This window comes from Engraulis encrasicolus, chromosome 13 (genome assembly GCF_034702125.1).
Source record: "Engraulis encrasicolus isolate BLACKSEA-1 chromosome 13, IST_EnEncr_1.0, whole genome shotgun sequence".
Taxonomy (NCBI): domain Eukaryota; kingdom Metazoa; phylum Chordata; class Actinopteri; order Clupeiformes; family Engraulidae; genus Engraulis; species Engraulis encrasicolus.
Window position 1 is genome coordinate 49940697 of NC_085869.1, and position 17500 is coordinate 49958196.

General features: G+C 47.9%; 1 protein-coding gene across 5 annotated transcripts in view; it reads left to right on the forward strand.

Moving 5' to 3' along the window:
* The window catches only part of sema5ba (sema domain, seven thrombospondin repeats (type 1 and type 1-like), transmembrane domain (TM) and short cytoplasmic domain, (semaphorin) 5Ba), a 240864-nt gene that overhangs the window by 217342 nt on the left and 6022 nt on the right, over positions 1-17500 (forward strand). For 3 of the 5 annotated variants that reach the window (XM_063214197.1, XM_063214200.1, XM_063214199.1), the window contains exons 20-23: positions 1577-1747; positions 7803-7940; positions 12995-13042; positions 16624-16829. In XM_063214197.1, coding sequence (XP_063070267.1) covers positions 1577-1747; positions 7803-7940; positions 12995-13042; positions 16624-16829 — 563 coding nt within the window. The remainder of the gene's footprint in view (positions 1-1576; positions 1748-7802; positions 7941-12994; positions 13043-16623; positions 16830-17500) is intronic. The other 2 variants (XM_063214198.1, XM_063214201.1) reach the window with 2 other exon arrangements.

The window sequence follows — 17500 nt, forward strand, 5'->3', positions numbered from 1 at the left end:
ACCGTGGTCATCTTCCCCAACTTGTTGTTGTGGTCAGGGCCCAGTTCCTCCCAGTAATCCTCTGGAATAAATGGACAGGGCTTTGCGGAGGATTTATTCCTTTACTGCACCTCACTACAGAGATGAAGGGCTTAAACCACTCGTCTCTTGTCATCTCTCAAGTCTTCCCTCTCTGCTCTCTCTCACTCACTCTCTGCTCTCTCTCTCCCTCTCTCTCTCTCTCTCTACACGGCCATCAAAGCTGATGAGATGTGTGAAGGAGAAGATGAAGGGAGGAAGGCGAGACAGATGCTCACTAAGGGAGTCCAGGGAACTGCTGAATGAAGCTCACATCGTCTTCTCCACTTCTTGAGCTCTCACTCACTCACTCACTCACTCACTCACTCACTCACTCACTCACTCACTCACTCACTCACTCACTCACTCACTCACTCACTCACTCACTCACTCACTCACTCACTCACTCACTCACTCACTCACTCACTCACTCAACCACTCAACCACTCAACCACTCACTCAACCACTCTTGTCTTCCATCCTCTCACTCTCGACATCTCTATATCTCTCTTTTGTGTCTCTCTCTCTCTGTCTCAATCACTTACACGTAGAGTCTTTCTGCATCTCCTCTTCACTCCCCCCGTCTCTCGTCTTGCTCCACGTCTCACCTCCTGTAAAACATGCTGTATGAGAGAGAGAGAGAGAGAGAGAGAGAGAGAGAGGGAGAGAGGGAGAGAGAGAGAGAGAGAGAGAGAGAGAGAGAGAGAGAGAGAGAGAGAGAGAGAGAGAGAGAGAAGCCCTGGGGAGAGTTAGGCGAGGCGGCTGACGTGATGTTCTAATGATGACTCTCAGGTGTGAAAAGTGCTTAGATAGGAAGCTTCATCAACACATGCTGTGCCAAGCTCTAAAGAGAGCAGAAAAAAGATGGGAAAAGGAAGGCACCCTTCTTCTATCGCAGTGCGAGACCTTTATTCCTCGCAGTGGGAAGAAAAGAGAAAAGAAAACACCATCATCAAATCCCCTCACATCACCTTACCTCACCAAACATTTCAGTTTCCATCATGTCAGCGATGCGAGTCTGTGAGAATATTTGTCATGTGTGCTTATGCTTTGCTTTGATTTTCGCTTGTTTTGGCACTTGGTTTTTAATTATGTGTCTGTGTTTGTGTTTGTGTTGTTTGGTGCGTCTGTGGTGTTTGTTTGCTTGTGTGTGTATACGTCTTGCTTGGCTTTCTTCCTGCTCGCTGTTTTTGTTTGCCCTGTTGGCATCTTTTCCGACCTCCCTGCTTGGTTGCGTTTGTGCACTTCTGTGACTGTGACTGTGTCTGCGTTTGTTTGTCTGTTGCCGTCTTCTTGTGTATGTTTGGGTCTCGTGTCGCCATGTTGTTCCGTCTAAACCGTCGGGCCTGCACGGATGGATGCCTTGTCGCGTTTGTCACGTCTGGTTGTGTGTTGTGCACTTCGTCCACTCTTGTGCGCATGTCTGTCTGTGTGTATGTGTGTATCTGTCTTTGTGTGTGTGTGTGTGTCTGTGTGTTGTCCTGTCCTGTCCTGCCCTGTCCGCGGCTGCTGGCCTCAGTGAATGGCGCCTGGTCTTGCTGGTCACCCTGGTCTCAGTGCTCAGTGCCGTGCGGTGGGGGCCACTACCAGCGCACCCGCACCTGCACCAGCCCCGCCCCCGCCCACGGAGGAGACATCTGCATCGGCCTGCACACTGAGGAGGCCCTGTGTAACACACACCCCTGCGACGGTAAGACAACCCCCCCCCTCTCTAACATGTAGAGTAGATGTACTCTAGCATTAGTCCGGTACTGCCTCTTAGTGTGTCATCTTCACACTGAGGATGCACTGTCTAACACACACCCCTGCGACGGTAAGAAACCCCTGCAATCCAAAAAAACCTTCCTCTATAGCTTGTGGAATAGATACCCTACAACATACTGTAGATAGATCTAGAACATATGCCCCATGTACACATACCGCTGTGATGGTAGGGCACTCGCAACCCAACACCCCACTCTCTAACACGTAGAGTGTAGATGTACTCTGACATTAATCCTGTACTAAACTGTGTGCTGAATTATTAGGCAAACATGTTTTTTGACCATATTGTGTTTTTTATGCATATTTTCAACAGCAATCTATATGAACATGAAAACCTATTGGATTTAAGCATTCCAGGTCATGCATATTTGTATAATAAGATGGGGGTGTGGTCGAAGGTGCCTAACACCTTATATCAGGTGTGCCTAATTATTAGGCAAATTGGTTTTCTTCTGGGAAAATGGGCCACAAAATAGATCTAACAAACTTTGAAAAGTCTATAAACAATTTTGAAGTGTTCTAGAGGGATGTGGCTGTCTTGAAATTAGTAAGATGTTGGTCACGTTCGCACAGAACTATCAGATGCACCGTTACAAAGTCATCAGTCTCTTAAGAAATGTCACTGTCAAACATTGAGAAGAATTTAACGTGAAACTACAAAAAAATTACCCTGCAGTCCTATCATATTCCAGAACAGAAACCAATACAGAGTGTCCAGAAGAACAGGGTATTGTGCGCTCAGAGACATGGCCAAGGTAAGAAGGGATGACACCAGACAACCATTCAACAAGTTAATTAAGTCAAGACTGGGTCAAAAATACCTGGGGAAAGAGTTTTCAAAGGTATTATGGACTTGGGGAAGTGACTCTTGACAGACAGGGTGGATGAACCCATGGCTGGATCTTTTAGAGGGAGAAAATTGCATCTTTTACGAAGACAATGGTATTTATGCAGTAATCTGCTGGTATTTGAGTGGAACTCAGGAACTGATCTGAGTGTGCACATTACTGATCTAGCCATAGGCTCATCAACCTGGTCCATTAACAATCATTTTCACTAGTTCATAAAACCATTGAAAAAACTTTCTAAAGACATTTCTTGACCCAGTCTTGACTGAAGTTTCTTGTTGAGTGGTCTTCAGGTTTCAGCCTGTTTTACCTTGGCCATGTCTCTGAGTGCTGAATACAATGTTCTTGTGGACACTTGATGTAGGTTTCAGTTCTGGAATATAACAGCACTGCAGAGTAATAGTTTTGTGGTAGTTTCATCTTCAATTCTTCTCAATCTGGCAGTTACTTTTTGAGCACATGTCATGTGACACTGATGGCTTGTAGCGGTGCATTAGATGGATGTGACCAATATTTCAAGACAGCCACACCCCTCAAGAAGACTTCAAAATTGTTTATAGTCTTTACAGAGTTTGTTAGATCTCTTTCGTGGCTCATTTTCCCAGAGGAAAACAAAGTTATGTACACTAATTATGCACACTGATTTTGCTGTGATATAGGTTATTGGGCTCCTTCGATCACACCGTCTCCTATTATACCAATATGCATGACCTGTAATGCTTAAATCCAATAGGTGTTCATGTCCATAAAGGGTGGTGGTGGACAATATGCATAAAATGGACGATATTGTCAAAAAACTTGTTTGCCTAATAATTCTGCACACAGTGTATTACTCCTGCACTGTCTGTTACAGTCATCTTCGCTCTGAGGAGGCACTGCGTAACATGCACCCCTGTGATCTTAAGACACCTCCACAATCCCCTCTGTAACATATACAACATACAATACCTCTTAGTGTTATCTTCACACTGAGGAGGGACTGTGTAACACACACCTCTGTGACAGTAAGACACCCCTGCAATCCAAAATCCCCCTCCCTCAGTAACTTGTAGTGTAGATACTCTACTACAACATACTCGAGATGCATCCTCTAGTCAAGAGCATATGGCGGTACTGCCTCTTAGTCACAGTGAGACTTCCAACACCTTGATCTACCCGATTTTAACACCCTTCAACTGTAGAGTACAGTGAGATGAGAGCCTATGTAAGCCACCCCCCCCCCACCCATCTCTATTCTTTAACACGCCACCATACAATGGTAATATGACTCCCATATGCCGACCCCTTCCAATTCCACCACTCCCTGCAAGACTTGCCCTAAATTCAGCAATAAAGTTTCCCCGCTATCCGCCTAGGCATAACAACTTTTGGGGGACATTTCCCCATTCAACATCCCGATTGCAAATGAGAAAATGACATTGGAATTGCGCTTGTGCTAGATATTGAATTAAACTCCTATCGCCAATGACGTCAAGGGGAGGACAGGAGATTGGATAATGAAATTTACCCTTTCTCTCCCTCCAACATTCAGATTCCCTTCGCCACTCCATCAACTGTCAGCAGAGCGTAGTACAGTGCCACCAATGATGATGTGCTACAGTAGCATATGCACCCCCCACTACAATACCCATACGCTTCATCCTAATAATGTATATCTCTAAAAATCTCTAAAACGATGCTGCGTATAGCACCAATGAACCGCTTAAAGAGGTCTAGCAAGTAGCCAATCGTTCTGCCATTCCGCTGCTGCTACTGTTGCTGCTAGCGCTACTGCTATTCCCGACTTTGGAAAATAGGCAGAGGCGAGAAGCGAGCCGCATTTCATTTTCATTTTTATTTGGAGGTCATCCACCTTAGGTTATTGATTTTTTGTGGGCTTCCAAACGTTGCAGCATCAGCGTCCAGCCGATCCGCATGTGTTAGAGGGTTGCAGGAAGAGGGAGAGAGCGAAAGAGAGAGAGAGGGGATGCGCAATGCTGATTTGAAATGGAGATGGTTCATTTCCTGTGGATGGCTCCTCTCCGCACATTACATTACATATATAGCCCATTGTCTCTTCACTCGCTTGCTGCAGCAGCGGACTGGAGCTCGCTCCAAACTGCCAATCAGAGATTGAGCCTGGTTTACATCAGTTGCCTTCATCCAGAGCAAAACTATCTGCCAGGGGATTACAGTATAGGGTTCTGTGGCAGCGGGTCTACTGTCTGGGGCTTTTCTTTGGCGAAGCTGACTCCCTTCTCTCTTACACACATGCACACACTCACGCGTGCACGCACACACAAGGGTCCAAGATTAGCTTGCTTCATCCATATTTCAGTGGCCTTTTGGGAGCAGATGTGAGGATTTTGGAATGAGGGGAGTTGGGTAGACTGGGGTCCCTTGACATGCATGCTGGAGCAGCATAAACTGCAAGAGTTTGGCACACTTCGGTTGTGTGTGTGTGTGTGTGTGTGTGTGTGTGTGTGTGTGTGTGTGTGTGTGTGTGTGTGTGTGTGTGTGTGTGTGTGTGTGTGTGTGTGTGTGTGTGTGTGTGTGTGTGTGTGTGTGTGTGTGTGTGTGTGTGTGTGTGTGTGTGTGTGTGTGTGTGTGTGTGTGTGTGAGCACACACACACACACACACACACACACACACACACACACACTTGCCCCACTCACAAAAGACCAAACCCTGCTCCATCTCTCACTAACACACTTTTTTTCTGCGCCCTAATCCGCGCTTAATTTCCTCAAGAGCTGTGTGTGTGTGTGTATCCATTCCAGGCGGTCACAGCATGGTGTTAGGAAACATAAGCCATGCACATGCACTCCTGCACTCACACACACACACACACACACACACACACACACACACACACACACACACACACACACACACACACACACACACACACACACACACACACACACACACACACACACACACACACACACACACACACCAGTCATGTTCCCTGCCAAACCCACCCAGGAGAACTCATTGCCCTGACAGCCACACTCTGCCCCATTTGGCCAGTGTCTGCCACTGAAGTTAATATCCCAGTGCACAGCAGAGAAGTTATACTGTACAACTATATAGTGCTTCATTTATCCCAAAGCAGGGGTGCATTTCTCGAAACCGTAGTTGCTAACTATGTTAGCTAGTTTGTTATTTGCTATGCATTTTCCCATTGGCAACTACCCAAGGTGCTAATTGTGTAGCTGGGTTAGCACAAGGTGCTAAAACGCTTTCGAGGAATGCACCCCAGATTTGTCCAGTACCCATCATACATACATATACTTAGCTGGACATATGGCAACCATATCCAGCATCTGCATCAGAGCAGAACCTCTGCTGAAGCCTACATCTGAAACCGGAGACCAGTGAAGACTCTCTGGATTTCTGTTCGAAGCTTGAAGACGTTTCACCTTTGATCGAAAAACAAAAAGCATCTTCAGGGGTGCGTTTCTCGACAGCATTGTTGCTAACTAAGTTAGCAACTTACTGGGTTGCAGTGCAATTTTCCATTGGAAACCTAGTAAGTCGCTAACTGGTTAGCAACGATGCTTTTGAGAAACAGGGTCCAGGTCCGACCTGACGATGGCAAAACCAGGAACTGAAGCTATACTGTAGACCACACAACACCAGACAAGTCATCACCAAGGATGGTGGGACAATGTAGATATCTGGATTGGTGATGGGGTGTATGTATGTGTGCGTGTGTGCACGTCTTGTGCACGTGCGCGTGGTAGAGGTAAATAATAATCAATATGTATCGATGCCTCGATCCTACAGCTGAGGATCGAATCATATCATATCGTGGGGGCATTTTTAAGTATTGAAAATAATCGAATCGCTGGCCCCTACCCAATGCCATAGCTTCATAACATAATACAACTGGAAAAGTAATCGCAGAAAAAATCTATCAAATTGTATCGTGGGACAAAAATAATCGAATCACTGCCTTAAGAAATTGATATCGAATGGTATCATCACGGAGGCTGTGATTTACACCCCTAGTGTGTGGTGAGGGTAGGCAGGTCTTTAGGGTTTATCTGCAGGGGAGCGTATTAAATGAAGTGGTACCTTAGTCCATCAAAGCCAAAAGACCCCCACCACCGCCCCCCCCCCCGCTTCCTGCTCATTTTTTACCCTTTTTTCTAACTTACTGAGCAAACACTTAGTGTGATTGGAGCAGCTAAATGGAGATGGATAAAGCAATTATCTTGGCTGCTCAAAATCATTATTGAAGTCATTTTTTTCGTGTGTCACAGCAAAAATGTCGGAGCTTGACTGCTGCAGCCTTGAAACGGTGTGAACAAAGTTTTGACAGACAGAGTTGTCTTTGTCGTTCACACAATCAATTTAAATACAGACACAACCTCTCCAAAGCAAATCACCATGGCCTTCGTGTTTAGAACATAAAAGACATCCTGAAAAAAGCAGGTTTTGCAGGGGAAAACAAACCAATGCTTTCATGATGCTTTGTACTTTTGTGTGTCTGAGGACAGGGCCTCAGGCAGCTTTTACTGGGCCCAGGACAAAGTCATCTGAAGGGGCCCCCCCACCCAATATATACAATGTAATGAAAACCAATTCTGCCCCCGTTGTCTCCCTGGGCCCGGGGCAACTGACCCCTTTGCCCCCCTCTGTCGTCTTTCCTGCCTGAAGGTTAAAGACAACAAGTGTCTTTGTCTTCTGTTCCTCATGTGTGTCTCCAAGTGTGTGTTCTTGTGTGTGCTAACATGGCTGCTGCTATGTGAATGCCGTGTGGCTGTTGGCTGCTCTGTTGAGTTGCTGTGTGTCACGTGTTTGTGTGTGTGACACGTCGGCAAACTCCTGTCTTCACATGACACATCTCGCCCCAAACGTGTGTTGTCTCCATACTCAGAAAAACACTGTCCGATTCTGTGTGAGCGTATGTGCCTGCGCGCGTGTGTGTGTGCGCGCATGTGCGTGTAAGTGTGTACGCGTGCTAGCGTGTATATGCGTTTGTGTGCGGATGTCTGCGTGTGCGTGTGTGCTTCGAGTGACCATGTTTGTGTTTTTGACTTGTGAGAGAGTATGTGTCTCTCTGATTGAGTGCTGAGTGTGTGTGAACATGTGTTTGTGTGAGGGCGAGATTCAGCCTGTGTCTCTCGTGTGGTGGCTGGCAGGTGGCTGGATGGCGTGGTCGGTGTGGTCGGCCTGTGATGACACGGGCCTTCAGCAGCGGAGCAGGGCATGTGGACAGCAGGCCTCCTCGCCCTGCGTAGGCAACACCACCCAGAACAGGGACTGCAACGAGATACCAGGTGGGACACACACACACGCACGCACACGCACGCACACGCGCGCACACACACACACACACACGCGCACACACACACACACACACACGGACGGACGTAGAGGTGGGTCAACCAGGGGTGGCACCATCTCGAAACTTTGCCTTGTAACTCCCCTAATTACCTTGTTATTCCCCTGCCATCCACACTTGTGCAATAGTAGCATTAGTAATTAAATACCAGTGTTTTTTTAGCAGTTTAAAGCGTTTTTTGGTTGATTCTGCTTTTTTTCGCAGAGGGGTGGGGCTACGATTGGTTGTGGGACTCCAGAGGGGGCGTTGCCCAGTTGAGCCTGGCCAGGCTAATGCCACTGTATTGAACTTAATATTGTCCTCGATAGTGAAGAGAGCACCAGTATGGTTTAATTCACTAAAATAGTTCAGAATGCCCCACAAAACTAAAAGGCATTGACTTCATATTTAGAGTCAAAGACTTCACATTCAGTCAGACCATACTGTTAGATTAAGCATGGAACAACCATCATGATAATTGGCCATCATGTTACATTTTACACACGTTCGTTCACAGCCCAAGGCGATTTCTTGCTCCTGTATCGTCCTGTTTTAGAGTTTCTCTAGTCTCTAGCCTCTAAAGCTTTCAGACAGCCTTGTGACTCAGCTGAAACAACAGCGCCCATAGGAGGTGACAGAGCTGACACCGGATGCTTTAGAGTCTCCTCAGCTCTTTGGCAGGTGCGGAAAAAAAGTTTAGTAAACACCTCGGCAGACTCCTAAAGAAGTGTGTGTGTGTGTGTGTGTGTGTGTGTGTGTGTGTGTGTGTGTGTGTGTGTGTGTGTGTATGGGGGGGGGGACCTGTGTGTGTGCGTGTGTGTGTGTGTGTGTGAGAGAGAGAGAGAGGAGAGAGAGAGAGAGAGAGAGAGAGAGAGAGAGAGAGAGAGAGACAGACAGAGACAGAGACAGAGACAGAGAGAGTTTTTGTGTGTGAGAGAGTGGTAATATGTGTGTACGTGTGTGTGCGTGTGCGTACATGCTGGTGTGTGTGGTGTGTAAGAGTCTTCAAACTATCTCAGGTGATATATCAGTACCCGTCAGAAGGAGAGGAGAGGGGAAGGGATGGGGAGGTGGTGGTGGTGGTGGTGTGGGGGTCTGTTTCAGCAGAGCGCGAGTTTAGACTGGGTCTCTGGGCGTTGGGGCCTTGCAGCACAGAATACCAAGTGAACGCGGAGTATAATTAATATTAATGCAATGTCACTACATCAACCTCACATCCAATCTCACTCACAGATTTCTTTCTTTATATATCTTGTAGGGTTGGATCGGAGGTGTGTGTCTGTGTGTCTGTGTGTCTGTGTCTGTGTCTGTGGGTGTGTGTCTGTGGGTGTGTGTGTGTGGAGAGAGAGAGAGAGAGAGAGAGAGAGAGAGAGAGAGCAAGAGAGAGAGACAGAATAATAGCATTGAGATTGTATGCAAGACAACCTGTGTGTGTGTGTGTGTGTGTGTGTGTGTGTGTGTGTGTGCGTGTGTGTGTGTGTGTGTGTGTGTGTGTGTGTGTGTGTGTGTGTGTGTGTGTGTGTGTGTGTGTGTGTGTGTGTGTGTGTGTGTGTGTGTGTGTGTGTGTGTGTGTGTGTGTGTGTGTGTGTGTGTGTGTGTGTGTGTGTTATGGGGGTGCAGGTGTCGAGGCATGGATGATGTGTGAGGGATGGGAAGGGAGAGGAGGGAGAGGAGGGTGCAGATTTGTCTGAGATTAATCAGGATGGGGGTGCATCTCAATTATCAAGCCTACAGGCCCTCATGCATACACACCCGTAAAATATGGGCACACACACTTAAGACAGACACGCCGCTGGAATACTGACATGCTGACACACACACACATGCAGGCTCACGCGTACACGCTAACACACACACACACACACACACACACACACACACACACACACACACACACACACACACACACACACACACATTCTCACATGGACACAACACACACATTCATATGCACACAACACACACACACTGATTGAAAGAGAGGGTATCCACACACACACTCTCACTCTCACACACACTCTCACTCACTTGCCCGCACATACACCCACACGCCCACACACACACACACACCCTCACACACAGCCGCAGACACATAGACACCCTATATGCACAGATAAAAACACGCACGCACACAGTAGAGTCAGAGAGTGTGAAAGAGATAGACGCACATGCTTCTGAGATGACACGGGGGTGACAGTGTGTGTGAGCAGAGGAAGTCTGCAGCTCTGTGGGGATTTGGGAGCGATGGCTCTAATACGGCATGATCCACTGGGGCTCACGGCACTGCAGTCACTACTATCCCCACCATCCACCCACCCAGGGCCCCTGCTTCTCTGCTCTTCTGCTCTATTCTCCTCTCCCACAATCTCTTCCTACCCTCGCCCCTGCTCTCCTCTCTTCCTCCCACGTGATCTACTCTACTTTCCTCTCCTCTCCTCTCCTCTCCTCTCCTCTCCTCTCCTCTCCTCCTCTCATATGCTTTCCTCTCCTCTTCTTTCCTCTCCTCTCCTCTCCTCCTCTCACTTGCTCTCCTCTCCTCTCCTCTCCTCCTCCCACACCTCTTCCTCTCCTCTCCTCTCCTTTCCTCTCCCCCTCTGCTCTCCTCTCCGCTCCATTGTTGTTTTTTCTCTTCCCCTCCCCATCTCTCCCTCTCTTGGTCCTCACCACTGCTCACTGGCGCTTCCCAAATCCCCCATCACACTTCCGCCTGGGCAGCCAGTTGATGGTCACTTTGGCTGCACACCAAGCACAAGACTGAAATGGAACTGTCTGTGTCTGCACTCCGACCCACCCACCCCCCACCCCCCACTGTCTTTCTCTCTCCTCTTCTCTCTCCTCTGTCACCCTCTTCCCCTCCTTTCCCTTCATTCTCCATTTCTCTCTATCTTTTCCCCTCTTATTAATCTCTTACACAGAGATTGTATCTTTCTCGGTTTCTCTTTTTAGGGGCCAAGCAGCGAAGCTGGCGAAGGCCCCTATAGAGTTAGTAGGTTTTCTTCATTATTATTATTATTATTATTATTCTCTAGTCACCATTCCTATCCCTCTGCAAGTCTATGGCAGCCCATAGAACCGTAGGCAGGAAAATGCTGTAAATTGGCACACACATTCGGGGCAGTCTCAGCATTACCCACAGCAATTTATAGGACCCCAGCCCCAACGCTCTAGCGCCACCAGCAGGTCAAAGTTGCAGGTACATTTCTGCTTGTAACTTTTGAACCGCTGGGCCAATTTTCATAAACTTGGTATCCCTGGAATCCTTGAGTCAAGACGAATCCAACGCACCATATGACGTCATTTTCCGCCAGGATAGTTTTCCCGCCATTTTGAATTTTGTAAAATTCAATAAAAATGTTAATTTTCCCGCAATTTTTGACCAATTCGCCCAAAACTCAGTATATAGTATCTCTGGACTGAGCTACACATGGGGTCTTCAGGAATATTGGATATCTTTTATCGTTTAGTCATGAGAGCCAATCAAAATTGTCGTAAAAGTGGTGAAACAGGAAGTGAAGTCATATCTCAGCAACCGTTTGTTGAATTAGGCTGGGATTTTGTACACACATAGTAGTCCATCCCATGACCTACCACAAAAAAAATCAGATCCCCAGCTCAAACTCTGTAGCGCCACCAGCAGGTCAAAATTTTAGCTACATTTTTGCCTGTAGCTTTTGAACCGTACTCCCAATTTTCAAAATATTGATACACAGGTCATCTTCACACTATGCTGCACCCAGGTATGGATTTTCGTAACAATTGGAAAAACTATCAGCTCACAGCAACCATTCAAAATTGTGGAAAGAATGGAGGGATTTTTCTCATCTCTCTGTCCCCTTTGCCAAAGGCACCTGCGCACGTTCACTGACACCATTCTCGGCAGGGGGTCTCTGGACACACCGAGAGCTTAGGTGTGTGCGTAGTCTGCTATTGCTCTAGTGTCAACCAAAGCCCCACTGCCCCAGCCCCTGCACATACCCCCCCCCACCCCCAACCCACACACACAGACAGAGGGAGAGGGAGAGGGAGAGGGAGGGGGAGAGGGAGAGAGAGGGAAGGAGGGAGGGAGAGAGAGAGAGAGAGAGAGAGAGAGAGCGAGCATTGTTGTTCTCTTGGTTCCTCTGTCTGTCTCTCACACACACACACACACACACACACACACACACACACACACACACACACACACACACACACACACGCACACACACACACACGCACACACACACACACACACACACACACACACACACACACACACACACACACACACACACACGTTACTTCTATGTACACCAATTCCTCAGACCAGTCTCTCAAAAGGCTGGCCAACATTACATTGCAGCCTATAGGATTCTTATGTTTAGGATTTCAAGGACATATCTATTTTCAGTAGGCTCCCGGTTTTTTTCCCATAATATTGTATGTCATATAAACAATTTTACTAAATAGAATGATCACAGAGGATTATAATTGCTGTCCAAAAAGCAAGCCTCTCAAGTATAGAAATGACTTGCTGATATTTTATAGACTAATTTGAGAGGGAATGGAAATGTGTTACTCAATAAATCAAGGGCAGCACAGGCCCTGCCGTGGCCAACCGGTAGGGCACTCGTCTATCATGCGGCTGACCCGGGTTTGATTCCCAGCCCAGGTCCTTTGCCTACCCTCCCCGTCTCTCTCCCCATTTTCCCCTCCAAGGAATGCACCCCAACATTGGCGAGATTTGGGCCAAAGGGGGCGCTGCAGTTCCTTCTGTTGCCGTGGCGACTTTGGCAAGTTTACTGCTTGGCCCCGCATTGCTGCTTGCAGCTATATTTGTCTCTGAGTTTTTAATGCAACTGTGTGTTGCTGCTTAGTGTCATTGACGTCTTTGAAAGTGCAAATTAAGCGTTTTAAAAATTAATCCTGCTTTCTCTCTCTCTCTCTCTCTCTCTCTCTCTCTCTCTCTCTCTCTCTCTCTCTGTCTCTCTCTCTCTCTCTCTCTCTCTCTCTCTCTCTCTCTCTCTCTCTCAGCAGTGATCCTCCCGGCGTCCGGCTACGAGAAAGAACAGCTATGTGGAAGTAAGTGGATAAACCTCTCTCTCGCCGCCCTCCTCTGTCTGCACCCTATACACGTCAGCATGTGTGTTCAATGTGTGTGTGTGTGTTTCAGGGTATGTGTGTTTCAGTGTGTGTGTGTTTAAGTGTGTGTGTGTGTCTCAATGCACTTGTGTGAAGGCATGCATCTGCTGCATGTGGCTGTGTATGAACCCTCTATATATATGCGCATGTGTTTATCATATGTGTGTGTGTGTGTGTGTGTGTGTGTGTGTGTGTGTGTGTGTGTGCATATTAAAGTGTGTACGTGCATGCGTGTGTGTGTGTTTTTTCATCCAGCCCTCAGGAGGTAATGGACACATGCCAGATGTGTGTGCCCCCCCTTTTTTTCATTCTCGATTTCTCCCGTTATTCATACATCTTTCATACATCATTTATGTGCTCTCTCTCTCTCTCTCTCTCTCTCCCTCTCTCTCTCCCTCTCTCTCTCCCTCTCTATCTCAATCTCAATCTCAATCTCTATCTCTATCTCTATCTCTATCTCTATCTCTATCTCTATCTCTATCTCTATCTCTCTCTCTCTCTCTCTCTCTCTCTCTCTCTCTCTCTCTCTCTCTCTCTCTCTCTCTCTCTCTCTCTCTCTCTCTCTCTCTCTCTCAATATGAATGGGTATCAGAGGACCATGCAGGCAGCGTGTGTGTGCGTGTGTGTGCGTGTGTGCGTGTGTGTGCGTGTGTGTGTGTTTTGTAGTAGTAGTAGTAGTGGTAGGGGGAGGATGAAGGTCTTCTGGTGGTTGGTGTGAGTCTGGTGGTGGAGTTGGGTGTAGTGGTCTCCGCTCCATTCCTCACACCCTGGTGCACCACTGCACAGTACACACACACACACACACACACGCACGCGCACACACACACACACACACACACACACACACACACACACACACACACACACACACACACACACACACACACACACACTCTCACTCTCACTCTCACTCTCACTCACACACACACACACACACACACACACACACACACACACACACACACACACACACACACACACAGACACACACAGACACACACACTCTCTCACTCTCTCACTCTCACTCACACACACACAATTTCACACAGTCAGCGATGAACTTGCAAATGTAGCTTATCACATGCTAGAAAGCAGACGCTCAGAAAAGCCTACAGTACACTCTCACTCACTCAGTCATTCACACAGGCAAACAGTCTCATGGCGTGCCACTGCACATGCACAGAAAAATAAATATTCACTGAGGTGAACACACCAAATGAAAACACACTCATACAGGCAGGGGGCGCTGTGGCACAGTGCGCTAAGCCCCCCCACGTATAGGCTTCCATGCCCATGGGGACCCAGGTTCGAGTCCGGCCTGGGTCATTTCAACCCTGCCCCATCTCTCTCTACCACTCTACTTAAAGAATCTCTGACTCTACTCCTGTCATACGCTTCGTGCTCCTGTCAAGAATAAAGGCCCAAAAACCACTTAAAACACACGCACGCAGACCCACACACTGATACAGAAGGTGAACTATATACATAAGATGGCCTGAAGGCAGGAGCAGTACCTAGTTAGGCCCTCTGCTTCCACTCTCCACTTCAACACAAACAAGTGGTTCACACTCCCAATGCTACACCATATACCTACACTCCTACTCACACACACACACACACACACACACACACACACACACACACACACACACACACACACACACACACACACACACACACACACACACACACACACACACACCAATGCAAGCGTATGAGTGTCATGGCCTTTGGCGAGGTCCTCATTACCCATCATCCCTTGGACTCAGAGGAAAAGAGCCACACACACACAGTATATAAATACTGTATCTGTAGATTATACGGATGTACTGTACTATACTATGTCTATGAGAGACACCTGGTCATAGTCTGACTTAACTGTTGCTGCACCCCTGCTCAGCCTCCAATTACAGCAATATGGACTGGGTGTGGAAGATGCTGGCTAGAGTGAGCGCACACCCACAACACANACACACACCCACACACTCACACACACATATTTACGCACGCACGCACGCACGCACGCACGCACGCACGCACGCACGCACGCACGCACGCACACACACACACACACACACACACACACATACACACACACACACACACACACACACACACACACACACACGAAAACACACACACACGCTGTATTTAGCCTCCAGGCTCCTGTCCTCCAGTCTCATTATGGGCCAGCTTTATAGACTGAGCCAGAGTCATCTCTGAGTCCAAAGGCTAAGCCAATCAGAATCCCCTGTCTCCTGTCCTTCAACCAATCATCACCCAGCTCTTACTGTGTAGTTTTGACACTGTCTGGGCATCGCTATAGCCATTCTCTCTCTCTCTCTCTCTCTCTCTCTCTCTCTCTCTCTCTCTACCTCTCTCTCTCTCTCTCTCTCTTTCTCTACACCTCTCTCTCTCTCTCTCTCTCTCTCTCTCTCTCTCTCTCTCTCTCTCTCTCTCTCTCTCTCTCTACCTCTGTGCGCGCTCGTTACCGGGGTTGTTAAAATAACTCTTGCAGGGATGGAGATGTCACCTTGGCTCTCTGGAAAATAATTGCTGATTATGTTAGACAGCCACCTGGGAGAGAGAAGGGCTTGAAGCCGAGAGAGAAAAGATGGAGCTGGGGAGCGAGGAGAGGAGAGCAAGAGAAAGAGGGGAGGAAAGTGTGCGAAAGTGGCAAGCTCGACACTTTTCTTTTCGTTGTGTTTTTTTTGTCTTCTTTACTTTACATCGTCCTCCTGTCCACCTGGCCGGCAGAGTTCACGCTGTTCGACCTGATAGCCAAGGGCATGTCCTGTTTGCTGGGCACTGGCCCTTGGGGAGGGAGGCAGAGAGAGAGAGAGAGAGAGAGAGAGAGAGAGAGAGAGAGAGAGAGAGAGAGAGAGAGAGAGAGAGAGAGAGAGAGAGAGAGAGAGAGAGAGAGAGAAAGGAGGGGGAAGACAAACTGGACTCTCTCAATGTGCTAAAGAGTGTTCAGTGCACTCAGAAGTTGCAGGCTTGACACATTTTTGTTTTTCTGTCATCCACTTCTTTCCCCCCTCATATTGTCCTCCTGTCCACCTGCTGTCGAGATTGCACCGCTCCGCCTGATAGACCTGGACATTTTGGGCACTGGCCCAAGAGAGAGGGGGTGAGAGAAAGGAGGAGAGAGAAAGAGAAAGGAAGGCAGGAGGAGAGAGGGAGAGAGAGAAAAAAACAACTCTGTGTTCCATGTTCAAAAAGTGGCATGCCATGTTTCTGGCTGGCCTGGCATAGAGAGAGAGATAGACAGACATAAATAGAGAGAGAGAGAGAGAGAGAGAGAGAGAGAGAGAGAGAGAGAGAGAGAGAGAGAGAGAGAGAGAGAAAGAAAGAAAGAAAGTGAGAGAAAGTGAGAGAGAGGAAAACAAACTCATTTCAGTGTGGTCAAGAACCTATGGTATTGAAAAGTGGCCAACTCAATGCTTCATTTATTTTCTTTCTTCCTTCCCCTCTTCCTTCCTTATTTTCTTGCTCTTCATTGTTTCGACCTTGTCTTGTAGGGTTCACGCTGCTGCACCTGATAGCCACGGGCGTGTCCTGTTTCCTGGGCGCCGGCCTGCTCTCCTTCCTGGTCTACGTCTACTGCCAGCGCTTCCACAAGCCCTCGCAGGAGTCGGCCGTCATCCACCCCACCACGCCCAACCACCTCAACTACAAGGGCAACACCACGCCAAAGAACGAGAAGTACACGCCCATGGAGTTCAAGGTAGATACAGACTCGCATGTGCGCGCGCACACACACACACACACACACACACACACACACACACACACACACACACACACACACACACACACACAGGGGCGGTGGAAAGGGCGGGCCGACCGGGATTTGCATCGGGATGACACCCAAGACGGGGTGGCACCATCACGATGCCCCTCCCCCAAAGGACATCACGAAAATTGCTATAAACCTGTTAAAATGGTTATTTAAACATACTGAAAATCATTAAAAAGTGTTGTTTCAACTTTATTACCATATTGTTGTAATAATAACATTACTATTACTGGTTTTTGACAGTTATTGTAAGTATATTTTGCCTAGGGAGGGGACATTACGAAATTGGCGGGGCGTTGGGGGGTGCAGCTTATTGTTGGACCGCCACTGCGCACACACACACACACCTCACCTACAAGGGCAGCAAAAAGGGAACAAACAGTACACACCCATGGAGTTTAAGGTAAATGCAGACTCACACATACACAGATGCACGCGCACACACACCTCAACTACAAGGGCAGCACCACGCCAAAGAACGAGAAAGTAAAACACGCATGGAGTTCAAAGTGGGAAATGTTTCAGACTCAGCAAGGTTTCACATGCACACACGCGTGCGTGCACGCGCGCACACACACACACACACACACACACACACA